Source organism: Idiotropiscis lumnitzeri, chromosome 1, assembly GCF_059441095.1.
Source record: "Idiotropiscis lumnitzeri isolate Australia: NSW breed Sydney's pygmy pipehorse chromosome 1, RoL_Ilum_1.0, whole genome shotgun sequence".
Taxonomy (NCBI): Eukaryota; Metazoa; Chordata; class Actinopteri; order Syngnathiformes; family Syngnathidae; genus Idiotropiscis; species Idiotropiscis lumnitzeri.
The window spans coordinates 2,866,711-2,893,624 of NC_142391.1; the positions used below are offsets into that span (position 1 = coordinate 2,866,711).

Consider the following 26,914-nt stretch of genomic DNA (forward strand, 5'->3'; position numbering starts at 1 on the left):
AAAAAAAAAAAAAAACACAGTCGACTCCTTCCAGCTGAACTCAGCAACCAAACCTTTTAGTGGAACGTGAATTCTGGCGCCCTCTGCAGGGAAAAAGACAAACATCACATCAAACTCGGCGAGCGTGTGGGAGGGCTCGCGTACAAAGTAGAAAGCGGAGCAGTTTTTACAGGTAAAAATTCTTGTCGTAAAAATAAAACGATGACGCAAATCTTGAGGAAATGATACCTTTTTGGATCCCAGACTGACTGACTTCATGATACAAGTTTTTGGATCGTTAAAGTAAAGTACAAGAAAAAATGCGATTTGCTTTGCTGCAATTGCTATCAGTCATAGTATTACATGAAAAAGTTTCGTTTCCTTAAAAGAAAGAACAAAACCTCAAAAGTACATTTATTCACAGCAATTCTTTTTCGGGATCATATTCTGATTTTGGTGTAGTTTTTTTCACGTAAATAGTAAAGTTAAAGAAACAAAACTGAATGGTAGCAGAATAAAGCTGTCATACTAGGAGAATATTATTCTAAACTGATTTTCTTTCAATGAAATGACAACTTTGTCCTCACATTTTTTATACCTTTTTTTTCTTGGTAGTAAGAGAAAATTTAGAAAGTCACGAATCACTTTTGGTAGAATTCATTTTTTTATATAAAACATTGGTTTTAATCTTGTCAGGGTTCTATTGGCAACATTTTTATAATTTGCAGCAGGCCACTTGATTTTTGGACTGCATTTTTTTTTTTTTTACAACAAGTGCAATTTACCTGGCAGGTGCAAGCGGCGGCGAGAGGACGTCAGTCCAGTTGGTGCACCTCATCCTGCATGACAGCCGAGGGCCGGCCCACTTCGCTCATGCGTTTGGCCATGATGTCCCACTGGGGGGCCAACGCTTTGGATTTGGTGCCTGTCATGAAACAGGAAATTAGCATCGATTGTCATATATGGCTAAACTTTTTAGGAGACCTGCTCATAATCCAAATGCCAATTTAACACAACTATCGTATGTAGCCCTAAATGCCATGGGATTTGAAATTGTGCCTATTATTGAGGGGAGGAAAAAGTTGCAAAGTGACAGTAAAAAAAAAAAAAATTGACAGTGACAGTAAAAAAAAAATAAATTATTATTTTTTTTTTATTAGGGGGACAAAAGTGATGCGCAAGTCAATACCCAAGATTAAACTTAAAAACAAAAAATGCAAACATTTCAAAAATGGCAAAAATACATTTTGGGACACACAAAGCCATCACTGATTAAAATTTGCTCTTCACCATTGTAAAATACAAACAAAAAAAATGCAGGAATGAATGCAAATAAATTGCTGCTGTGGCCTCTTAGGGGCAGTGAGATGCCATGCGTAGACAAACACACTTTATATTAAGGTAAGAGTAGAAGTAGAAAGTTGCAATTGAACTTTTCAATCGAACTGTTAAGTCATACACTAACAGCCGACTAAAAAAGAAAAAAAACAAAAAAACAAACCTTTGACGTCTTTAGCCGTCAAAGGCAGTAAATGAGTTATTTGAACAGATTTTTCACAGATTCTGAAGAATCTATTTTTAACGTGTTCATACAGTTGTTGTATTTAAGTATATATATATATATATATATATATATATATATATATTTTTTTTTTTAAAGAATATCCCTCCCAGAGGTCTATACATATTTCCCATGAGCATGTCAATGGGATTTTACTTTGACATGATCATTCTCGCTGATAATCTTTCTTAAACAAAACAGCGCTTGTATTTAAAGATACAATGTGTTTCATTCATTTGCGTGAGAGTTTTGTTTCACAGTTACGTCCAAACGGGGATGTCGTAAAACCGGCGGTACCGAGATGAAATATTCTGCTCGCCCAAACCTCAGCGAGGATAGACGAGCAGCCTTCTCCTCTTCCTCTGCGCCGTTACCATGACGACATGGACGGTCGCCTCCAGCTAAAACGAGCGAGGCCAAAGCCGTCCTCTCCTCTCTTGATCTGTCAGTCTGTCTCTTCTCTCCCCCTCCATCAAGTCCACCGGGGACAGTCAAAAGTAGGACACAAGCACCACCGACCAACAAGCTACTCTCAAACTTTTAACGCTTCACTGCTCTACGAGACGCATTTACACCACAAAATCAACAAGAATAAAGTTGTATCCAATACGGGAACGATAGATAAAAACGCTTTGAAACGAGCACAAAAGCTCAAGAAGCGTGGCTGGCTGCTCACCATTGGCCAACCTTTGATAAAAACCACAAAGTCCTTGTCGCTAATCAAAAGTGTCCCTAAAGTCCAATTAGCGCAGACGCACGCGGGTGGTTTTGGAGTGGGCTCACCGTCCAATCCATTGTGCTGTTCATAGCTGCGCTTTCCCAGGATGGTCGGGGAGCCGTTGTTGAGGATGGGCGAGGCCTTGATGGGCGTCAGGCTGCCCGTGGAGATGGATGCTCCCCGGGCGGGCGCTTCCACTTTGGCTGGACGGGGATGTGCTTCTGTCATCAGGAAAAACAAAACATGTTTATTTTCAACTCAGCAAGACGCCGGGACAGGAGTTTGCTTGACTAGTCTGAATGGGAGTCTTCACTATTGACAAAATAATACAGGCTAGAAATCGTATTTTGAAATGTCTTTCAATGTAAATTTATATATATATATTATTTGAGTTGCTAACCCAAAGTTGAAAATCATTAGCTTTGGCTCGATACCCAAACCGCGGTCCCAGTGTGGTGGAAAGAACAGTTTTGAAGCGTACCTAGATATCGAACCACCGACTCAAGAGGTTTGCGTTCTGTTGGTTTGAGCGGCGAAGGCTTGCCGACGTCTTTATCTGGCAACCGCAGCGCACCTGTGGACATGCAACAGATTACAATTAAGACACTTTACCGCTCCACAGAGTCCCCCGGCGAAAATTGCCACCCACTATTGCAGATTTTACTGTAGAATTATATTTTTTTTTCCACAATTGTTTTTCTGATTTTTGTGCTGAATGCATCCACATCCTTCCTCTCATTTACCAAGTAAGATTTCATTTCTATAAGTTTGTTTACAAGGTTCAGTATTAATCAATCAAATCATTTTGCACTTTAATTAAGGAATCCTAAATGACGAGTGAGTTTGTGTTTTATTTTGGACTTGAATTCTCCTTTGTGATATATTCTCTCAACTTCCTTTTATTAGAACTAAATAAAAACTATCTTTAAAATGATCTGTCTTTGGTATAATAGAAATATGTGCAAAAAAGTGGTATCAGTTACTTGGCATCGGTAGCTGTGTCCGAACGAAGAGATATCGAACGCCCTGAAAAATAAAATGCTGCTTTGGCGCCACCCGGTGGCATCTTTGTGCCAAGCAACAATGTGGAACTGAAGGGAGGAGCTTCATTTAATTAGGTCATCTTGTCTAAAAAAAAAAAAAAAAAAAAAAAAAGTGCTTTGTCGCCATCTTGTGGCATTGACAGACAATTATGAAGCGTAATAATAAAAAAAATCGAAAACTAACATGGCACTTCATAAAAACATACAGCGTAAACGTATAAGATGTACATATTGTATATTTTGGACCCTCAATAGTGCAGATTTTTCCCGATTGTGGGTGAGTCTGGAACGCACCCCCCCCCCCCCAAACAAACAAGTGTACGTCTTACATTCAGCCTTGATGGCAGCCGTGTTGACGGGGAGGTAGGGGTGGCGGCCCAGGTAGCGGGGCTTGATGATGTCCTGGCAGAGGCGGCGCGCCACCCGCGTCAGGGCGGTGGTCTGCAGGTAGAAGGCCTGTCGCGTCTTGACGGCAAACTTGGGGCTGCCGCTGTGCCGCAGGGGCACGCCGTGAGAGTTCTAGATGCAACACAGACCGTGTCAGGCCCATTGCATTGTGGGATTGATGGCATATGTGCGGGTGTGAGTGTGAGTGTGAGTACCAGGCTGCTGCGGTTCGGTCCCGGTCGCTCCCCGTCCAGCCTGGTGGGCATCTTCAGCCCGCCGTACTTCTTCCAGTAAGTCCAGCAGGAAGCGCACAGGCGACACTGCATGTTGGGAGGCCCCCACGAGTACCACTGGTAGGAACTGTTGGCTGCACATACGCAGGAGAAATATGTTGCTAACAATATTTCTTTGTCCTTTTTGGCTACTTTAAAATGGGTGAATTTGACCCACAATGTAAAAGGGGGTCAATTTGACCCATAATTAAAGTGGTTCTGTAAATGTTAAAATTATTATAATTACAACATAACTATAATATTATATTATAAATATATCATATATATCAATTATTCAAAAATTAGGGCTGTCAAAATTAAAGCGTTAACTCAGGTGATTAATTCAAAACGTTTTAAGTCAGTTAAATATTTTAACTCAGTGAACTCAGTTTGGTTTATTTCAAAAATAATTTGCATACTTTGCAAATATTGCGCCATATTTGTCGTCTTTAGCACATCTCAGAACAAAACACCGTGTTCAAGTTACCACTGGGCCTTGCAAACCAACACTGCTGGAGTGTGGCGCTTGTGGTCAGTTTTGAGAAATGTTTCGGAGAAAAATGCCTGTAAAGATGTCTCCATTTAGATTGTATTTAAGAATCAAAGAAAGCTATTAAAACTGTCTTTGAACTAAATATACTTCACATTTGGAGATTTTGCATCAATTCCAAGATATTATGCAAGTAAATATCTGTTACAAGCTTTGCAAAAAATAGTAGAAAAATGTGATTAATCGCAGTTAATCATGGATTTTTTTTGTGATTAATTAGTTTAAAAAAATTAATCGCTTGACAGCACTAGGAAATATAGTATGTAATAAAAACAAGAAAAAGGATAAAATTTAGATATATAAATGTTTTACATCCCCCCTTTCTGTTTCTACTTTAAAATGGATAAATCTGACCTCGCAACACAGCGGGGAGGGGTGGGGGGGTCTGAGCATTTCTTTACCGACTTTAAATAAATAATTGGAAAAATGAGGCCAACAGAAGACCTTTTATCAAAATGTAACAATATTAGTTATGCAATTTCTTTCTCAGCAAATGTGATACATTCATTCCTACGAAATCGCCTCACGTGACACATAAACACACGCACAGGAGGTGAAGAACTTACTGTAGCAGCTTTCACAAGCTCGTGCGAGTGGCGGGGGGTTCAGCCCTTGACCGGGCAGTCCCGGCGGTCCGGGTGCGGCGGTTCCGGCCGCTCCGTTGACGAGGGCCACCGGCTTTGGGTTGTTGCTGCTCAGCTGGTTGGGGTTTGGCTTGTTGCTGCGAGAGGAGAACAGAATTCGAGTGGACCAAGAGTTGATGCAAAGCAACAATCCGGGTTTGAAAGCCTACTTTCGAAGCGCAACCTGGCTATGAGACCAGAATTGATTGGAAAACCACCATTAGATCCAGTAAACTGTCTTGGAAGCCTAATTTGAAACCATAATCTTGCTTTAAAAGCCCTGTTTTTGTTTTAACTCTTACCCTGTCTTGAAATCTTACTATGAACCCTTGGACTGTTTGAAACCCGAACTCTGTCTTGCAACTCATCCTACTTTAATATCTTATCCCCAGGCTTGACTTCCTTACCCAATAACAGGAGTGTGGAAAAAAAAAATACAGAGCTCATCTGATTAATGGTTCCTTTTTTTCCACTGTGATGTTCACAAGATGGTGTACTCACTAGTTGGGGATGTAGACCTGCTTTAACTTGCTTTCGGCCTCGGCTGCCTTTAATCGTTTCTGGAAGTCAAAAAGAGAGCAAGGCCATTAAGTATTCATGAACAAGGCTTGTTTACTGGTACAACTTATTTTAATGAGCACATATCCCATTTTATCAAAAATATTTTTAAGTCAAGTAGTTTCATAAGGAGACTGGAGTCAACCCCCAAAAAAAAAAAAAAATGCAGCGAGGCAAAGAGAGGCGAGAACAAGTTAACTGCTTAAAGCAACATTGAGTAACTTTTGCATTTGAAAATAAAGTTGAATGATAATTGGTAAATTAATAAATTTTACAGTATATGTCTAAAGGGACTTTTTTGCAACATATTTTTGTTGTTGTTGTTGTTTACCTGCTGCACATATCTGTCAGTGGTCTTCCACATGTAGTAATACTCGATGATGCTCGTCAAGGACTTCCAGGGTAACTGAGAGAGGCAAAGGAGACAAAACATCAAATGTCCAAAGTATAACGGAGTGAAAGACAAGATGGTGGCCCACAATGGCAGTCCTGCCTGTTTTGACAGAAGGCCAAGTAGGGAACCGAGGGTGAACGGCACTGACGGCAAGTGACCACCAGATGGCAGAGTGACGCACAAAGGTCACCACAAGGAGAAGACCGTCTTTTTCTTTTTTTCTTTTAATTCAACATTTGCCCCAGCTCCGCCACTGCCTCAATATGTTTGGAGGTCTGATTCAATATAGATGCCCACACTTGCCGATTTCATTTCATCCTAACTGGAAAAAGCGGAGACGCCATCTACTCACGAAATCCTGCTGGATGTCCGTGAAGTCCTTGCCGTATTTCTCCAGCGCCTCCTCGAACAGATTGGCCTCGGAGGCGCTCCACTCCTCCATCTCGTCGCGGCATAGAACCGGGCCGCCCTGCGGAACCAGCGCCGCGATGGCCCGCGTCACGTCGTAGCCCGTGCCGTGTAGAGTGTCCATGGCGTGGAACTAAACGGCAGAGAGGGAGAGAGACATGTGTGAGATGTGCGTGTGTGAGCCAAAGAGATGCGTGTGCATATACGTGCGCGTGTGTGTGTGTGTGTGTGTGTGTGTGTGGCTCAAAGGTCCATGTTTTATATATAAGGAAAGGACCTGGAAGACGGGAAGACTTTCCGTACATTACCAAGGCACAAACATCCTGCACTGACTTCACACATGCCACGTGGCCCGAACATCCATCCTCTTCAGCAATTCAACCTGGTTTTTGGCTGTGCTCACCAAGGTGATGTCTCTGGAGGCTGCGGCAGCGCTCATGTGAAGGCTGGGCTGGCGTACGGAGCTGCTGCAGTCCAAGGCTCGGGCGAACGTACCCACCGAACTAACGGAAGAGTGAAAGCAAAAATGACTAGATGACAAAGAATCCAAGTGTGTTGGTAAGTATAGAACTTTTTTTTTCTTCAGTGGGGAACTCGAGGCATCCCCGTTTCACGTGTAGTGAAAACATTTCCCGGTTACGTCATCAACCTTACCGAGCTACCACCAAAAACTGGTCGATCTGCTTCTCCGTCAACGAGCTGCTGGGCTCCCAGATCTTCTCCTCCAGTTTTTCCAGGTCCCGGGCGTCCTCCTCACCTACACACGCAAAAAAAACAAAAAAAAAAACAACGTTATGGTAATTAGCCAGTGTCAACTTTTTTTTTTTTGTAGTGAAGCTCACAAGAGCAAATCTGTCTGAGCATAAAACGAAATAACAAAACGTCATTAACGTGGCTTTAATTAGCCGGCTCGGTGTTCCCCACCCGTGGTGCGTTAATTGTAATGCCACCTGCTATGAGTTCAATTTTGGCTTTTTGCCCCACTGAACATAGGAACAAACAATAGTAGATTAAAAAAAAAAAAAGAATCCAAATGAATTAAAATATACATTATTTTTAATCAATAATCAAATCAATTAATTCGATGTAATCATTCAATGATAAAGACCTAAAACCAAAATGAACACAGACATTTTTGGCCAAAAGTAGTTACGGAAGGAAGGGAGGAAGGAAGGAAGGAGGCGAGACGAGAGCGGTGTCCTCACCTTCGTTCAGCAGGTCGGTGATGTCGGCCTGATACTTGTTGCCCACCCGGATCTCGCCCTTGTCGGCCAGCAGCGTCTTCTGCTGGGGGTCGTACACCAGCGAGTAGAAGAAGGCATCCTGGGAACCCGCACGGAACGGTGACACCAGTTGTACTTCATTTTAGTCTTATTACACAGAAGCGGTCGACTTGATGAACACACCTCTCTGTCCAGGTAGGACTTGAGTGCTTCCGTCTCATTCAGCAGCGTCACACAACATTTCCCCCTGGAGATCACATGAGATTTTATTGAGGTGCACAGAGAGTACTTAAAGAGGACAATGTTGTATTCTCCCTGAACCAGGGCTTTTTTTTTTTAACACCGTATTTTCGCAGCCATAAGGCGCACTTTAAAGTCCTGAAACTCATCCAAAAAAGCCAGGGCACCTTTTGAGGCAGAGCGCCTATTATGTGGACCAAGTGCACCAAGTACACCGCTGGGCTGACTGTGAACATTCACTGCCTGCACACTGCTTTAATAGAGAGAAGGTGGGCGTGGCTAACACTGCAGGCGGACGTGAGAGGGGAGATGGGCGTGAATGACAACGCAAAGGCACGCCCCCAGTGCAAAGCAGCCCCCAATGCCCCTATATGGGCAAACGTGTCTGCTATCTCTGTTGTCGGGGCATCATGAGGAGCCGCACGCAGCAGCCACGGGGAATCTGACTATGACGAGAGGGAAGCTGGCGTGTTTGTGGGAGAGTTTTGCTCCTGTTGCCTTTTTAAAAACAGCTAGCCACGCTAGTCATGCTATCTTCTGTTTTAGTGTGCATGCATGTAAACTAAGGTATTGCATGGTAGGCTGGGAGGCGGAATTTTGCCGGGCCTACACTCTTATGCTATTCAGTTGATTTGAGGTGATAGTTTTAGTTTTGATGTAACACCGTGACCGCACATGGTTTGTTGATTAGTGACTTGCTCACACCGGCATTGTGTCGGCATCCCATCTGAGACGGCGAGGCAGACTGATAATGACTCTCGTGTTCGGTGGAGAACGTGTCCAGCTGTTTATCTTGGATACAGAAGACGAGGACTTGGTGCATTTTTGGATGAGGACAACTTCAGCACGTTGTTAAAAGCTAAAATAAAGTACCACCGAACTCCCGCCGCCATTTTAAAAACACGCTAGCGCGACTGAGCAGCCAGCGCGACTGCTCGGTTGCTCGGTTCTTTTTGCGCCCAATGATTCCGTGCGTTCTATCTATGTATCAAATACAGAAATAGCACCCTCAACTGGTACTGCGCCCTTTGATACGGCGCGTCTTTTGGACGTAAAAATACGGTACATTATTATCCATCCGCTTCTCACAAGGGTTATGGGTTAGTTTTTTTTTTTTTGGAATGTGGGAGGAAACCGGAGTACCCGGAGGAAACCCACGCAGGCATGGGGGGTAACATACAAACTCCACACAGGAAGGCCGGAGCCGGAATCGAACCCACGACCTCTGCATTGTGAGGCCATCGTGCTAACCAGTCGTCCACCGTGCCGCCTATTAATTAATTAGTTTTTAAAAAATTATTAAAATTGTATTATTATTATTATTATTATAATAATCAGTCAGTTAATTATTTCTCACTTGGTTCATTCAACGTTTTTAAGCAAAAAGTGACGAATATTACACACGACATTTTTTCGCTCGTTTTTGCTAGTCGGCCGTCGGTTATTGAGTTAGTTTTTCTTTTTTTTACTTTTTCCATTTTATTGTACTTTTTCCTTTTGAAATGATTGTCAGTTAATTAATAATTTAAGTGATTTTTTTTATTTTTTAAAGAAAAGATGCTAAAATAAAAAATAAATAAATAAAACAAAAACAGTCATTTAAATGCAAATCTTAATTTTTTTGTTCTTGTCAAAGGGTGAAAAATACAAAAGTGGCATGCATCCCCTGCATCCATTCCATTTTTCCGCATGCAGCCCTCGGATGGGAAAATCTTTGGAGACACCTCCCTGGCTATCTTAAACAAACAAGCAGCTCTAAGAGTAATCATCTCAACAACTCATCAGTTATTGCATGAAAATGTACGGTAATAATGCTCTAATGATAAGGAGGAGAAAACAACCCCCTCGTGACATTTAAAGTTCAAAGCAAACGGCAGATGAGCTGCTAGTTTTGTGCGCCTTCAGCACGAATGGCGTCCATATTTCGGCCTACCTGATGTGCGTGGCGGGGAGCGACTCCAGCTGGCGGGACAAAAAGAGCTCCCTGTGTCTGAGCTGATGTTTCTGCTTCTCGGGGAGGTCGGTCATCTCGGGGTTCTCCATCTCCTCCTCCAGCTCCCCTAGGAAAGGGGAGAATGGCGGAGATTACATATTTTGTAACAGCCTTATTTCAAAATGGATTTGTTCTTTTTTTTTTCTTTAATCACCTCAAAATTCAACACCCCAAATTGGTAAAGTGAAAAAGAGCAAACTAAACTACCCGAAGATAGGCCTAATAAAGGGGTGGGCAAACTTTTTGATTGGCGGGCCACAATGGGTTCTAATATTTGACAGAGGGGCCGGACCAGGAGCAGATGGATGTTGTGTTTCGGAAACCACACCTCATCGGAGAAAAAAAATACATTTAATTTTAAATGAAAGTGAACAAAAGCGTTACATCAATCTATATGTCTTTGACACGCCACAGTATTTTGAAAATAAAACATTAACAAGGTTTATTCGTTTATTTTTTTCAAATTCGGCGGGCCGGATTAAAACGTTTAACAGGCCGCATGTGGCCCCCGGGCCATAGTTTTCCCACGCCAGGCCTATTAGTCCCTTTAAAGTCAAATGTATAAAAAATATCCACATGGCCCTTTTCAAATGCCAGGTTTTTATGGTACTAAAAATTAAGACAATAATAAATAATTTCAAAACTTTTACCACCTCTAATCTATACGACAAAGTTTAAAAGTTTTTTTTTTTGAGAGGATGTTACTGCGCTCAGAATAAACATGTCAAGTGAGAGTCAGCGAACATGTGCTACCAAACAAAATGCCTCAAATTTAGAAAGTTGCGATGTTCACGCAGAATTTTTTAAATAGATTTGCATATGAGTAAATTGGAAAAAATATGTATATTAGGAAGTGTTATTTCTATAATGTTGAGGTAAAAAAAACAATTATTCCATTTCTGAGCCCTCTGGCAACTACTTTTCAAAAAAATATTTTTTGCCTCACCTGTACAACTCTTCCTGAGAAAAAACTGCCAAACCGCCAACAGCTGGCAACAGACGAGCACACCAACTTAGCAATTAAATTTGAATTTAATTCCTGTATTGTGTACATCATGCTTACATTCATGTTTTGACTAAAGCGAAGAAAAAAAAACCTTTTCTTATTATTTCTGTGGGCGTTGAGCCCCAAAAAAAAAAGTTTTAAAGTGTGTTTGGCATCAGGAGAGATGAAGCAAATCCAAGCAAAAATGGATTTGCTTTTCTATACGCAAAGGGGGAATTATTTGGGAAAAATCTGAGATTTTATTGCAAGGCCATAACGCCCTAAAACCACGAAAATGATATCCCTCGTGAAATTTAGCGTTGCGGCAATGGCGGCGGAACAAGAGGACCAGGAGAGGGATGCGTAAAGACAGCGGGACAGAAGATGAATTGAGAAATCTGGCGGGAGAAGGAGAGCAAAAACGTGTGCAAGAGAGTCAAAGAGTGCGCGAGATGCGCGAGACAGAGAGAGAGTACGTGATTCAATTCATTTGGACTTTCATTAGAGGCCAGACAGAGCCAGCGAGTTGCAAGACCGAACAAAAGCAATCAAGGGATTTTCAGAAGGGCTAAAATCAATACACACACACGCACACACACCCCCACGCACACGCACACACACACACACACAGTCGCACACTCCATTCAAGCTATCATCGAGCAGCTAATTATTAACTGAGCTTATTGAATAAAGTTCAGTGGGAAATATGAATCAAATAGGACGTGAGATTATGATCGAGTGAGACAAGCGGCAGTGGAAGAGCGGAGAAGGGGACAATCTTCCGCACACCCTCCTGCACAAATTGCCCCTTCGTCTCACCTGTCCGGGCCAATTATCAATTATTGACAAATGGGGTCGCCTTACAAGGCTACGGGGGCCCCGCCTTAACCAACTGACTTCACCTTAACGACACGGCAAGAAGGGAATTTTTGTGTAAGATATCGGCGAGCAACCCTGAGCCAACTCACAGAGGGCGCTTTTAATTCCAGCCAGACGACTTAGCGGCCTAAACGGGTGGCTCAGGAACAACTGACTAAACAAGAGATGAGCAGATGAGAGTTGAAAACCTCAAACTGTCTTTCTGTATCAATTTGCGTAGAAACGGTATTAGCCATGAAAGATTTTAAAAAAAGTCCCCAAACAACAAGAACCGTTGACAGTTCGTTTGAAGTTCAAAAACACGTTAGGAAAATGCTTGGGGGTTTTTTTGGGGTGGAGGCTGGAAAATAAATACAGTTTTGAGTTAGGTGCTGGCTCGTAGAACAAATTCCGTTTGTTTCTCAAACTGTATTTGCGCATATTTTGTTGCGATTTTTGGAACGCGCTAAAACGCCATCCATACACCGTGTTCTTTTTAAAGACTCCATGTTAGCAGAGGAGCCGCTAGTATAATCCAAATAGCTGATTGCCGCTATCATGAAAAGCATTTTAAGGGTCTTGTCATAAGGCAGGTGTGGGCAAACTACGGCCGGGGGGCCACACGTGGCCCGTTAAATGTTTTAATCCGGCCCGTCGAACTTGGAAAAAAAAAAAAAAGAATAAATCTTGTTTCTGTTTTATTTTCTAAATACTCTGGTGTTTCAAATACATATTTTGTTGTAATTCATTATCATTTAAAATTAAATGTTTTTTTTTTTTTTCCGATGAGGTGAGGTGACCAAAACACTCCAGGCGTCTGCACCTGGTCCGGCCCCTCTGTCAAATTTTAGAACCCATTGTGGCCCGCCAATCAAAAAGTTTACCCACCCCTGTCATAAGGCATCACAATTTGGGGTTTTCTCGGTTGTAAATGATGCTACACATACGACTTTCTCAGAAGATTAGTTACTACTTCTCTACTTTGTGACGTCAGAATGGAAACGAATTGATGTTAGCAATGCCAGTTAACTGGGTATCTTCTTCTGTAGCGGGCATATAGTTTTGTTTTTTTAAAACCGACATCACACATAATAATGTTTGTAGCCGGCTGTAAACGATTAAGGATGGGCTGATACCCGGTAAAAAAGCAAGATTACAATACCCGCTAAAACTGTTTGCCACCTTTTTTCTTTTCTTTTTGGAGGGGGGCTTATAAGGAGGGCATGTCTCGCCACAATTTGATTGGCTGCTTGCAGTGATGAAAATCATCATGAAAAAAAGGGGTAATGAAGGGATGGGGATGGAGTGGGAGGGGCTAACGGTGGGTGGCGCTGGTGGGTTGTGTCACTTTTGCCTGCACTGACAACTCAGCTCAATAAAGGTTGGGCAACACTGTCCTAGACAGATTGGCGACAGTAAATTGCCACAATTTTTTTTTTCTTTGCCTCCATCATCGAATGTGGACGCAGCATAGCGTCGAAGCCAAATCCTGGCTCCTTGCAGCCTCAACAGTTATGTCAGTTGCTTGGTATGATCTTGGGCTTGGCTGCGACAGGGGATTGTGACATATTAAGTGACGGAACTCCATATTTCCCAACTCCAAAAACGTCGTCTACTCCCATGTGACATGTACGGGAGTAACTAAAATCAACGTCACGCGAAAAGTACACAATGTGAGGCTAATCGTGTTAGCTTCAGGTAAAAGCAGGCCGTGTTTTCACGGCTCTGTGCCTGATACGATTTGGTGAGGCACTCCCAGACAGAAATTCACGGCTGCAAGGGTGTGGGCTACATCCTGTGTGCGTCTCAGCAGCCAAGTGTGTGCGTGAGGATGGGCGCACACACGCGCGCGTGTGCGTGGGGGTGTGTGTGAGCGTGTGTGTGTGGCTACATGGGTGGTATGCAAGGGTTTGTTACACATGTATGCAAGGGTTTGTTACACATGTTTTTACGTATGCGTGATAGACGATAGACACTGTGCGTGTGTTGCACGAGTGTGTGTAAGTGTGTTAATGTGCGTATGCTGTGAGTCATTGATCAAATATTTTGCTTGCAGAGATTCAGAACGCTCCCTCGACAGGGCCTCAAGAAGCCCCACCCCCTCCCCCCATGATCAAAACAGCCTGCTAATTGGTCAGCTCAGTATTTTAATCCCCCCCCCACGACTCCTCCCATTCGGCATTTAAATTCGCTTTGACTCAAACTTTTGTTTTTTTCTTTGTTTTTTTTTTGCACCTTGGTTCCCCACAAGCCGCCTTTCATAAACTTTTTCAGGAACTTTGGGACAGCTCCCATTTTGAGGTCATTTTGGACGTTTCCAGGCAACCTTCAAATGCGAAAGTCGCATACAGCGAATTTTTAGCAGATTGTTACCAAATTTGAACGACATATATGAGACAGATGTGTACCATTGAATTGTTCGTAATTATAGGGTAGTCATCAGCTGGTAAGGGCCAAAACGTCCGGATTTTCTCCAAGTCGAAATCTTTCAGTTTTTTTTTGTTGTTTTTTTTGGAGGGGGTGGGAGGTGGGGAATTCCACAAAGACGGCATCCGCTCGTCACGTTGCTATTTTGAGTAGAGCCACAAAAAAAAAAAAAATCTGAAACTACAATACAACGAAAAAGGTCACACCCAAAAAGCCAGTCTTGATTTGAATCATAATCGACTAATCGATGATCAAAATGCATCGACTATTTTATAGTTTGATTTCAGCTTCCAAATTTGATTGTTGTATACTGGACAGATGCAGATGAGTGAGGCTAAATTCTGAAGGGGTGTTTCATCAAAGTTTGATGACTCGCCACTGTCAGGTTTAAAAAGGTCCTCACGCCTTCTTAGACTGTATTAAATGCAGAGAACCAGAGGAATAACCAGGGAAGGCGTCAGGACCTTTTTAAACCTGACAGCCACTGAACACAATAATATAATCATAAATTAGCGCCCACAAGATTACACTACACCAAACATCTTGTGATGAGAGAGAGAGAGACACAGAGAGAGCCAGAGACAGAGAGAGAGAGAGAGAAAGAGAAAAAGAGAGAGAGAAAGAGAAAAAGAGAGAGAGACACAGAGAGAGAGAGAGAGAGAGACATAGAGGGACAGAGACAGGGAGAGAGAGAGAAAGAGAAAAAGAGAGAGAGAGACACACAGAGAGAGAGAGAGAGAGCGCGAGAGAGAGAGCAAGAGAGAGAGCCACACAGAGAGAGAGAGAGAGAGAGAGAGACACATAGAGGGACAGAGAGAGAGAGAGAAAGAGAGAGAGAAAGAGAAAAAGAGAGAGAGAGCGCGCTTCTGACGTTCCTTCCAACACGATAGTCAAAGGGTATGAAAAAATGCGAAAGCCATTTTTAGTGGCTTGCGTCTTAAGTTATTGTCAAAGTGACAGCTGCCTTTTTGGTGGGACGTTACATTCAAAACACAACTTTGGAGTGGGAGACAACTCATCATCGCAGCATCAGCAAGAGCCGCCTGCTCCGTCCGACATGCGCTTCATGTTTAGACGCCGATCTTATCATGCAGTTGAAGATAAACGCCACACGTTATTTTATTGAACGCAGCCCCGGAAAGCTGGAAGCGCTCGCAAGGAGGAGACCGCGCTCGGCCCGTCTCGTAGCGTCTCACGCTGCGCTTGTTTTTGTCTAGCGTCGACGTTGTCGGTAACTTGAGATGCCAGCACTCGATGAGACGCCGCAATGAGGGCCGCGGATCCAAAACATCGCTCCAGACAAGATGACCATCCAGATGAAGAAAACACAAACCTTATTATTGGAACTGGATATTCTTTTGTTGAACACAATTTATGTCAAGGGTGGAACAGCACAGTGAATTCTGACTTATTGGCAAATTCTCCGACAGAATATAAACTATTTGCTCAAAAGTGCACCCGTGCACGTATTTTAGCGCTCACTCTAAAACGCCCCTGTGACATCTGAGACCACGGAGATGCAGACAAACTGCGACGGCGGTACATTCTTCAAACACAAACATAAGTAACGGCGAAGTGGAAGAACAGACGACAACTGACAACTGGCAGGGCACTTAGTTCCAAAAAGTATTGACTCTAAAGTTAATTTATTAATTTATTAATTTTCATGGGCACTCATTTAACTCAGTCATTGCCAGCCCAGATAAATATGAATGTACTTTTTGACTTCTATACCCGTCAATGGGAGCGAACATACAACGAACCCTCCCCGATTCGTGAATCGCCGTTGACAAACTCAGATCATCAACATCCATCCATCCATCCATCATCTAGGCCGCTTCGCCTCACGAGGGCGGCGGGCATGTTGGAGCCCATCCCAGGTGTCATTGGGCTCTAGGGCGGGGTACACCCTGAACTGGTTGCCAGCCAATCGGAGCTATAGTGCACAACAGAACGAAAACTTTCCACTGAGAAAATGCACCAACCGTTTTTTTTTTCCTCTTTGCAACGTAAGGTACAAAAGCAAACAAAAGACTGAGAGTCAGTTGCTATAAATTGATTAAACAATTAAGAGTGTATTGGTATTAATATGTAAATAACGTAAGAAAATTGCAAAATCAGAAAGTAGTAATTGTTATTTTTCCAGCTTGCAAAGCGGCAACATGACACACCAGCGTCCTCACAATTTTCCCTTTCAAATCAAATCACATGGAAGCCAAATATTTTTCAGGGTAAAGTTATGAAATGAGTTTTTTTTTTTTTATATTAAAGATTTTTAGGTCTGGACTATTACTAAAGCCAGGGTTGGGCAAACTTTTTGATTGGTGGGCCACAATGGGTTCCAAAATTTGACAGAGGGGCCGGACCAGGAGCAGATGGATGGAGTGTTTTGGTCACCTCACCTCATCGCAGAAAAAAATTAATTTGACATGAAAGTGAACAAAGGCATTACAACAATATATGTCTTTGAAAAAACACAATATTTAGAAAATAAAACATTAACAAGGTTTATTCGTTTCATTTTTTTCAAGTTTGGCGGGCCGGATTAAAACGTTTAACGAGCCGTATGTGGCCCCCGGGCCGTAGTTTGCCCAATTCTATACATACTGAGGGGGTGACCAACAGTCCTTCACCTTTGCAAATATTGAGCATATATACAACCTCAAAGCATTGAATGGAAAGCGGAACACACAGCGGCTTATTGATGGCCGATGAAATGCTGACCGCTCGAACCATATTGGGAGTATTTCTCATTAGCTCTTTGTTTCCAAAGATAATTTTTTTTTAAGTTCTCCATCAGTGCCAACGTCCTTGTGAAGCCGCCAGGAAGCCATTCAATAGACCGCCAGCACTTCGGCGTAACGCACTGGCTCCAAGAAACACTTTCCGAGTACGGAATGAAAGGCAAATATGCACACACGCAGGTGTCCTCGCATTGCGACTGGAGTGCTGTGTTGTGCGGAAGGGGCTCCAAATATGTTTTTACATCAATATATAGCATCCAAAAAAAAAAAAAGTCCTGGGCAAAATACGGAACAGAGTCGCGGTTACTCTTGACGCGTTTTCAGGACGGCGTTACGCTCGGTCACTCACTGGCGTGCTTGTCTGCCAGGGCGATGAGCGTGCTGGAGATGTCCCTCCGTCGGTAAAAGCACACCACTTTGGCCTCCACGTTCCCATTGGCGGTCTGCGGAGGAGAGACAATCGGCGTTACCATGGCAACAGGTGGTGCCGTCGCGCACGCAGCGCACAGAGCTACACACATTGACGGTAGATGAAAAGGAATTAAAAAAAAAAAAAGGGGGGGGGGTTGAAATTCAAGTTTGGCTGCAAACAGTGCGGGTCAATTTCAATTCAAGTGCAGTTTTGTCCACTGTCATGGAATCATAACGTGCTTAAAAATCGTCATTATGTGTTGCATTACAAATGGAACTGATTCTAGTCGGTTGGGTGGGCGGGTCAATAATTAAGCGTTAAAAAAAAGCTATAATGGTCATTTAGATATTGATCTGCGGCCGTTAGGCAGCCATGTACGTGTAAATAAAGAGCACCGCTAATCAAATGTAAATGACAAAGACAAGCAGAATCTTGTTATGGGCAAACACACCAGATAAATTCATTTTGTTTAGAATATGAGCAACCTTTTTGCACTCAGTTTAGAATATACATGATACATCGATAGACAGATCGATACTTTATTTATCCCATGAAGGAAATAAAGTGTAGATTGCATTCTCTCCAAATTCATGACATGCAGTCCACTCCAAACCTTTAGGAGGCAGTACTGTACGTCAACTATCATATAGCAAATTCTATTATCACAGCACCACCTGCTGGTTAGAGTGTGTTACTGTGCAATTTGGCCCCAATGCAAGTGGACTGGAGCGGTGAAAATGTGCATTATTTTTATTTTTAAAGGGCCATAAACACGACCCCACCAGAACGCAAGCTTCGGAATGTAAAAAAAAATAAAAATAAAATTAAATACATTTTACAAAATTTCCTTTGTGCCAATTTCATCAATAGACAAGAAATGAGGACTAAATGTTTATTATAAAAAAAACACACGACGAAGTCTCAAGTATCCATGCCAGAAAATGAAAATTTGGTTTTGAACGAGGTAAAGGTGCATGCTCCGTTGGGTTTAAGTCAGGAACTTCTGCCAGTGTGTTTTACAGGGGGTCGTTTGTACGCACGTCACTAATTTAAACGTCACATTTAATATTTGCATTTGGAGGCCATAAATCTCAAAATCCAACAAGAAATTATAAGTACACCTGCAACGAAACGCGATCGTCTGTGTCGTGAGGTCCAGCGCTTTTCGTCAAGTCATTCCTAATCTTGAAACCGCGTACGTCTGGGCGTCTTAAACCGAGGATCACGTGCATCTAATGTGGCGACGGGAGAACAGGCGGCAGTTAAACAGCTGTGCCGCCGCTTGCCTTTCCACAGGCGACAACTCCCGAAAATGGCTTCATTCTCGTTAAAACCGCTGGACTGTTTTGGACGGGAAGAATCATCGGGAAGGACTGCACAGGCTGACTCCGACGGCTGCTTAATTATTTAAAGAGTTACTTTCTGCAAGGAGGCGTGACGGTAAATCACCACCGTATCGATAAATAAATAAAACACACACACTCACCTTATTCAACTCCTCTATCCTCCTGATCAGCAGCGGGTTACTGGACGAGTTCTCAAAATAAACATAATCTGCAGGGAGGAGGGGTGCGAAATTGGGAAAGGGAGACATGGGGGAGAAAAAAAAAAAAAAAAGACATCAGTCATCTTGAACTAACACCCCCTTCGAAACAAAAGGGGCAATTTTAATTTGAACTCATTTCGAAAGCCACGCGTTATCTCCGGACTCGCACAGACGATGTTGTTGTAGCCGGTGTGTGCGTTTATGTGCGTGTTTGTGCGGGTGCTGGCACGAGTCCAGATCCATCGGAGGCTTAGTGCTCACCAGGATGTCCCCGCAGGCCCCCCGGGCTTGGTGGGGCGCCCAGTCTTAGCCCGGCATGTGTCTTGGCCGAGCACGATCAGATTATACCCCGCACGCTTGGTCGGCTGCCTGGAGCTACCGTTCTCCTCGCGGGCCCCCCCAAAAAACGCACACACATCCCCCAACTGTGTTACGTCCTGGGTGACGACAAACTCAAGCGCCTTTTGTATTGCCACCATTTTCTTAATGCAGAATGGCACCAGGGAGAGTTCAGCTTTACAGATGCCATGTCTGCAGTGCAGACGGTGTATCATAATGACGATTATCGAAAACATTTTGACTGAATGCCATTTTGTGCATTCGTAAGAATGAAATATTTTATTTTTGTCAGAAAATTGTGGGGTTTTTTTTGTTTGTTATTAAAAATCATAAACAACAAAATTGTTCCTGTAAAATCACCCCACATTCCAATTTTCATTTTCGTCAAAATCGTGACTTTCTTTTGGAGACTTCAATTTTTTTTTTTTTTTTGTGAAGTCCATATCCTTTATTTTTCTAATGTTTGAACTGCATTGAAAAATCTTTTCGTGGATTCATCTAATTACAACTTCACTTCACCCCATCTGTCTTTTTTCACCTCACGTTTTGAGTGAATTGAAAAACTCTGAACAAAATTTTTATCAGAAAATACAGACAGCAATCTTTTTTTTCTTTGTTTTGTTTTTTAGGGAAAAATGTTAAAAAAAAAAATTCAGGAGAAATCATTTTCATCAGTCTCGTAAAACTTGTTTTCCTCATTGCTTCATTCTTCTAATAATTCCACCGTATTAAAAATTTAGGACTTGGGGTCTCATAAAAGTCACTGGAGAAATGACGCATTTATCATCGGAAAATTAAGATTTCAATCGTTCTCAGAAACTATTTTTAGTTGAAACTTTGGTCCAATTATGTCAACATTTCTCGTCTAATTTTCCCAAAATTCTGACTTTTTTGGAAAATCGCAGCTTCGCTTACGTAAAATGCCAGCTAAATTTTGTCGTATTATTGCTGCAAGTATGCGGATTTCGTTTTTTCCATTGGTTTGAATGTTGGACGCCCTTTCTGACGACGCAAGCCGACCACTTTTTAAACGGGCTTTTGGGGCTTAGAATCAAACACTTATACGGCTTTATTTGGCTTCAGGTCAACCCCGTTCAAATAATTTGTTGCACCTTTCATGTACAGATCAACGTGTAATCACATCACGGAGGCACGAGTCTGCTCATCAGACGATTCGAATCCAAAGCAGCGAGAAAGGAAAATGTGGACATTCGCCCGCGGCAGCTCCGAGGGAGCTTTTTAAATCACGAGCCAGATGACGTCGTGACGCAACGAACGTTTTTTTTTGTCTCGCTGCCAAAAAGGTAGAAGCGCTGGGTTGTTGTTCTTTGTTTCCAAGCTGGGGAGCAAAGTTGTCATGAAGGGAATGACTGAGAAGTTGGAAGAAGTGGAGAGTGGGTCTGCTGGGAGTTTCCGCCACGTGAGAGAGCCTGCGGGCCGAGTAGCGTCGCTCCGTCTCTCTCCCATTTCCCATCATCCCTCCTGCCGCCTCAACCCGGGAAATGAAAGCCACCCCCCACCACCACCCCCCCCCCCCCTCACACACGCACTCGCTCCATCAAACCTTCCAGCTTCCAACGTCGGCCAACCGGCGGGCTTTCGAGAGCGTGACGTCGAGGTTGGCTTGGGCCAATCGAGGCGTGTTACCGAGAGCGACTGCGGAGTTGATTTGAACCAGGCCAGCGAGACACGATCGAAGGGGGGCTGGGAGTGTCGGGAGGGGGGGGGGGGTTATGCGCGCTGCCATCTTAGTCAAACAGTCAATTAATGCCACACGTGGTCACAAAAATGTTGTAGAATAGTATTTTTCATAGGAAAATAACTTTTGGGGGAGGGGGGGAGCTTACAAATTTAATCATGCAGAATTTCACAGTGTGAATTTTTTTGGGGTGGTTAATTAAGTCAGTCTAAAATGTATCAAGTCGTTCTTCAAAAATGTGGACGTTAAGATTTAAAAATTACACCCGTCTTTAAAATCACAACTTTAATTTTGCGTTCCCTCCTTGTGAATTTTCTAGTACGATTGTTGTACTTTAACTTCTGAAATTATGTCTTAAAAAAATTTTTTTTTCAAATAATAAATCACAATTAATATCTTTTATGATTTTTTTTTTTTTTTACAAGGGGGAGGGATTTTTTTTTATCAGTATTGTGGAAGGGAATTGTGAGCTGAGGTAACGAGCTTTTTTTGGGTTTGGTCATGTGACGTTTGCAAGCGGAGCCTTTAGGCAACGTGATATCATTTTCAGTGGAAAGAAAGTGTCAAAATGGCCGGCCCATGCGATGGATAAATACGGGTGCAATGTTGTAGCTTAATTCATGTTCAACAAACGCAATATTAATCACAATGGAGTGTTTAGACTAGCGGGACGCATAGAACAGATTATTGTAAATAATTCTTTTGACTTGACATGTCCTTTAAGAGTTGAAATTGCACCTTCATTTTTTTTTAAATAGAAACACTTCAATGTCTGATATGTGACATCCACTCATCATTTTTGTTTTGTCAAACGCACGTATATCAAAAATGATACATAGTGGAAAAAAAAAAAACTGATTTTGTATTTTGTACTAAATCGGCCTGGCAATTTTATACGACTGAAGGTCGAATGAGAGCCACAAAAGACGGGCTCGACACCTGCACGGGAGGTCATTTCACTCAATCTTCCCACCATGTATTGAAACCAATTGTCATCATCTGGCAAGTACCGGAAGCTGGCGTCAACGTCATCGTTGCTCACCTACTTGCTGCAGTCTCCCATTGTGCAGGATTCTGCGTGAAAGGTAGAAGGTCGGCTACTTTGTTCAGGCCATTTTGGGGCGCACATAACCGGCGACAACTGGTGGCCTGGGATGGACATGACATGTTTCTAATTGCTCTTGCAAGTCTACATCCGAGATTTGGGTGACTCCGGACCAAAGCAAACCAACATCTGGGCCAATGCTTTGTCGGCAACATTTTCCTATGCCAAGCGGCGGGAAGCCGGGCAGCGGGTGCAGGAAGTGCGGATTGCGACCCACTCCAGGGGATTTGGGGGGGGGCGTTGGCACAAAGACATCAAGGCCTGCCAAGGCGGCTTTTGTCCCGGCTTCATTCACCCGGGGAAGTCGTTGCTTTTCCCGAGATGGGCCCGCATTGTCTTGCAAAGCGGCGCCCAATCTTTCAAAGGGCTGCAAAAAGTTGGACTGAAACATTCTATCGACAATTTCCTCGTGGCGGGATTCTTATTTGAAAAAGAATGCGCAGTGTGTTTATTATGCAATACGATTATGTCGACTCAGCGGCAGATTTGTTGGTGCTGCGTTAGGCCTAATTGCGACATTCAAAAGCACCTCGGCTCGCGTGCTACAATCCAAGGAGTTAAAATGAGAACGGGTCAGGCAAATCCCATTAATCGGCCGTTTATACTCCACACGAAGCGAATGACTTTCCAACGGACGCCATCTCAAACTTAACTCAGTCACGGCCAGCCCAGGTAAGACGAATGTATTTTTTTGGGCGTCTATATCCGTCAATGGCAGCGAATGAGTAAAGACAAGAAGAAGTGTTCACTCCCCCGCCACCTACGTCCAGGTGGTGTGCTATTTTTTTTACTACCAGCGTAGAAACGACAACAAAAGACAATTTGCAAATCTGAAGCCAGCTGTACTAAATCTGTCACGGTTGGTAGTCGTGGATTATACCTTATATGTGGTATGCACTTTTCAAATCGCAATGGTTGCAATTCAGGGCAAAAAATTGTGTAGGTTTTTATTTATATTTTATATTATGTAATAATGCCAGATTGGTTGCATCGCTGTTGTGATCTAATTTATGATTTACAGACTTATGTCGACGCCATCAAAGCAAAGATGGTGAGGCGGCATTTGTCAGTTATGCTGCACACAAACTGAAAAGGCAGCCTACTGCAGTGAAGCCAATCCTAAATGTAATTTTAAATCCAGATTAAAAATGACACCCCCACCCCACCCCATTTCTGTCATCAAAGTCGTTTAAAGCATTTTTCATTCAAATGTTTTTTTTTTTTAAACAAGTGGTTCATGTTTTCAAAACGGCAGGCTTTAGCCACTTATACTCATCCCAGAAAAGCCAACATTTTCCATTTCATTCTTGAAGACGGTGTAAAATAGAATTGTGGATCAATGTGTAAATGTTTAACATGTCACAATTTTTATGTAGACCTGTAAACACTGAAAATGGTCGTTGAGCCCCCCTTTCACCACAGGAAAATGTTTCGCTGTCTTACGTGAGAGGGAAGACATTTTCCCGGCAATATTCTGCTTTCCCATTCGTAATAATGCTTGTGCATGAAATAATTCCAGCATGGTTGACTGCGGTATAACGTTTAACACCAGTCATGCCATTTTTTTTAGTTGAAAGCAATTGGCACTGTTCAAGAACTATTTGGATGTTGTCCTGGCAAAATTCCGCATTTTGGGGTCCGACGACTGCGCCGAAGGTAATTCCGCAACAGCGAGATAAATTTGTTATACAGAAGCTTAACTTCATGAGTTGAAAGTAATTTCCTACAATAGGTCGGTCGACCTATCAGAGACAAGAAACGCCTTTTTGAAGTGGAATTCTACAATGACGGAACCGGGGTCTGCAGTTTAACACCAGATCCCAACTCCTTTTGTCCAAATCAATCGTCACTTGCCGACAAATTATTTTATATGTCGTCCCGGCGATATAACGCCTTCCGAGGTCAAATCAGAAACGAACCACGCCTGTGCGTAAGGGAATTTTGGAATGACAGAACAGTGGTAGGAAGTTTAACAGATGACACTCAACTTCTTGCATGTAAAGCAACAGTCGATGTCCGGCTACTATTTCATGTGTCATTGGATCCTACACCACCCCCCCCCCCCTCCCTCCAACTTGCAGGTGTCCCAATTGTTTTGTGAGTTCCACATTCAATCAATTTGGTCACGTGGAATTTTTTTTTAATGACATTACAGCATATCATCAACTCCACACCGGAGTTGCAAGCCTTCACTTTGTATAGAAGGGAAGGGGAAGCTCGAAACAGAGAGGGGCGATCTAACCAATAGAGTCATAAGACGAAAGTAGTTCTAATAACTTTTGACGATGTGATTGTCGGCGGTGATTATAAGTTAGACAAAAACAAGACTCCTCATCGCTACCCGCCAGTCATCATCATGAGGAAGGCTCTCATACCTCCTCCAGGGAGTAAAATAGACGACGGCGAGGAGGAAGAGGAGGAGGAGCAGGAGGAGGAAAGACGGAGGAGGAGGGAAAAAAAGACAAATGCATCAACAGAGAATTTACCATGGTGGCTCCAACCGTGACTGACTGACTCGGTGAGTGAGTGAGTGAGACAAACCTCCCCGCTGGCAGCGTCGCCTCCCCCCCTCACTTTGTCTTACCTCCGACCCGGTACATGTTGGCCGCCATGGCTGCCCCGCCGGTGCCGAGGGGAAGGAAGCCTCCTCTCTCCGGGTGGTGAGGGTGGGTCGGCTCGCTGTCTCCCCACTCGCCTGCTTCCCTGACTGTCGATGGGCCGCGCTGCTAGCTGCGCTGCCGCCGCTGTGTGTTGGAAAATGGTGGCTGGATCAATACGAAACAGACCAGCCTTGGAGACCTTAAAGAGACAGTACACTCGAGCCCAGCTCAGGTCGAATTGGAGAGTCGCCCTCCTGGCTGCAGAGCGCAGTTCGAGGTGTGGATCAATGTAAACGTTTGGCTCGACCCACGCGGATTCTAAGCGCCTTCTTTTTTTTTAACAATTTCCTTGGCGGTTTTAATGATTCGCCGTCTTGTGACGTCACGTTTACTTTTTAACACTTTACTGAACATCACAAACTCTCAACCCTCAGTCAGTCCGGGTGGAGCTATGAATTGTTTGACGGAAGTGTTCGAAACGGCCATTTGACGTTCATTCCGGGTGAACAAGGGGAGTTGTTGAGCCACGAATGCTTGTAAAGCGTGTTTACGGATCCTAAAAATTGGGTAGTTGATGTGGGTTTTGAGTATCTCGGCCATTGGGTTAAAAAGAAATGCGTGGGATAAGTAGTATCACAAGTCCCCAGCAGGGCGCACTACCTGTATAGTTGAGGTTTGTATTTGGGTTTCAGTCAGTTGACAGTTGTAATTGTCATTGTGAAATTAAGTATCATTAGTTTTGTTTTTTTTTTGCATTAAAACAGTTCATAAGATAGTTTTAACACAAAAAAGAAAAAGAAGGCACTTAGATGTCTAGGATTTGTATGTGGGCGGAGTCAAACGTTTAGGTTAAGCCACGCCTCTAGCTGCGCTCTGCAGCCAATGCATACTCGGTCCGGCGGGTGAGCGGGCGACGACTCAAACGCGATAGATTTTTTTTGGGACTATGCATATTAAAGATAAATATACACCGCAGAAACTTCACATTTAATCATAGATTAATTTGGGTTTGTCTGTTTTTTTTCGACTTAGGCTGCTACTAGCTTGTTTTTAAAATGGAGCCGTTGTTAGTACTTGATGTGGACGGGTAGCGAGATGTGGTCGGGGGGCCTTCGGTGGCTGCGCGCCTGCTGATGACGTCACGTTTATTCACGTATTTCTCAAATACATTTCTTTGCCTCTGCGTTTGTTTTTTTTTACCCGTGGCTTTTCTAGTTGCATATTTTGATTTGCTAAATAAAAAAAAATAAATTAAAAAAACCGTATTACTGTCACATTGGCACAGCTGCTCCTACGTCCCTTCCTTTTATTCACTGAGAAGCGGCTGCTGCAACACCAGTGAAATGTTTACGTTTCTGCTGCTTAACTTGCAACAATGCCGTGGTTCACTCGGGTTGCAAGATTCTATGAATATAATGGCTGTATATAGTGTAAAAATAGTTCTTATTAAAATATTTCCATGTTTTCCCTCCGACGTCTCAACCAGTCTGATTCCCAAAGCAACGTAACATTGACGTGATGTCTTCGATAGGCACACAGAGGACACGAAAAAAAAGGATGATCCTCGCCAAAGTCGCAGTAAATGTACTTTATTTGTTTTTGTTATTATTTAGTAACTCAGAACATACAAACATGGAGTCAAAGTAATAAATTACAAAAATATATTGGAACGTGTGACGTCATCAGCAGGCGCAAAGGCTACCGAAGGACCCTGTCCACATCTAGCAACCCGACCATATCTAGTACCGATACTGTGTTAGCAAGTGTCACGTAACTGACTACAGTGCAGGGCTATATTTTTTTCATTGTAGGGACTTTTATTTAATTTAGACATTTTTTTGTTTCAGTTCATTTGAATTCATTTTTAGAGGAATTTTTTTTTTTTTAATTAGTTTTTATTCTTTTGAAAATGTTTTGCTTCAGGTTAGTTCTTATTATTTTTAGTGATAGTTTTGGATTTTATTAATATACAAAGTCTTTGTCCAGTGAAATATAAAAGAAATGTCACAAATATTATAATAAAAGAGCATAATAAAGTAAACTACAGTTCTCCAATGATGACTATAGAACAGGCATCACCAAATGGAGGACCGCGGTCCAGATCCGGACCCAAGGCCAATCTATGATGATGTTTTTTCAGGGCACATTCGCAAACGTTGGCGCTGCAATTCTAGTAAATACGGAAAAGGCGTCACTGATTTGAGCCAATCAAATCTTTTGTTTACGATCCACTGCCAATTGCGCAGCAGA

General features: G+C 42.9%; 1 protein-coding gene across 1 annotated transcript; it reads right to left on the reverse strand.

Moving 5' to 3' along the window:
* Positions 1–25,179, reverse strand: mta1 (metastasis associated 1). Its single transcript, XM_088310424.1, has 18 exons — positions 24,649–25,179; positions 18,862–18,929; positions 17,313–17,406; positions 9,890–10,016; positions 7,900–7,963; positions 7,699–7,816; positions 7,148–7,250; positions 6,897–6,996; positions 6,438–6,626; positions 6,023–6,097; positions 5,635–5,693; positions 5,077–5,231; positions 3,904–4,055; positions 3,631–3,820; positions 2,740–2,832; positions 2,324–2,479; positions 765–904; positions 1–83 (listed from the first exon to the last, which is right to left on the reverse strand). Exons 1-17 carry the CDS (start codon positions 24,674–24,676, stop codon positions 795–797), a joined length of 1,881 nt encoding a protein of 626 aa, XP_088166550.1. The 5' UTR covers positions 24,677–25,179; the 3' UTR covers positions 1–83; positions 765–794.
* Positions 25,180–26,914: the final 1,735 nt, after the last annotated feature.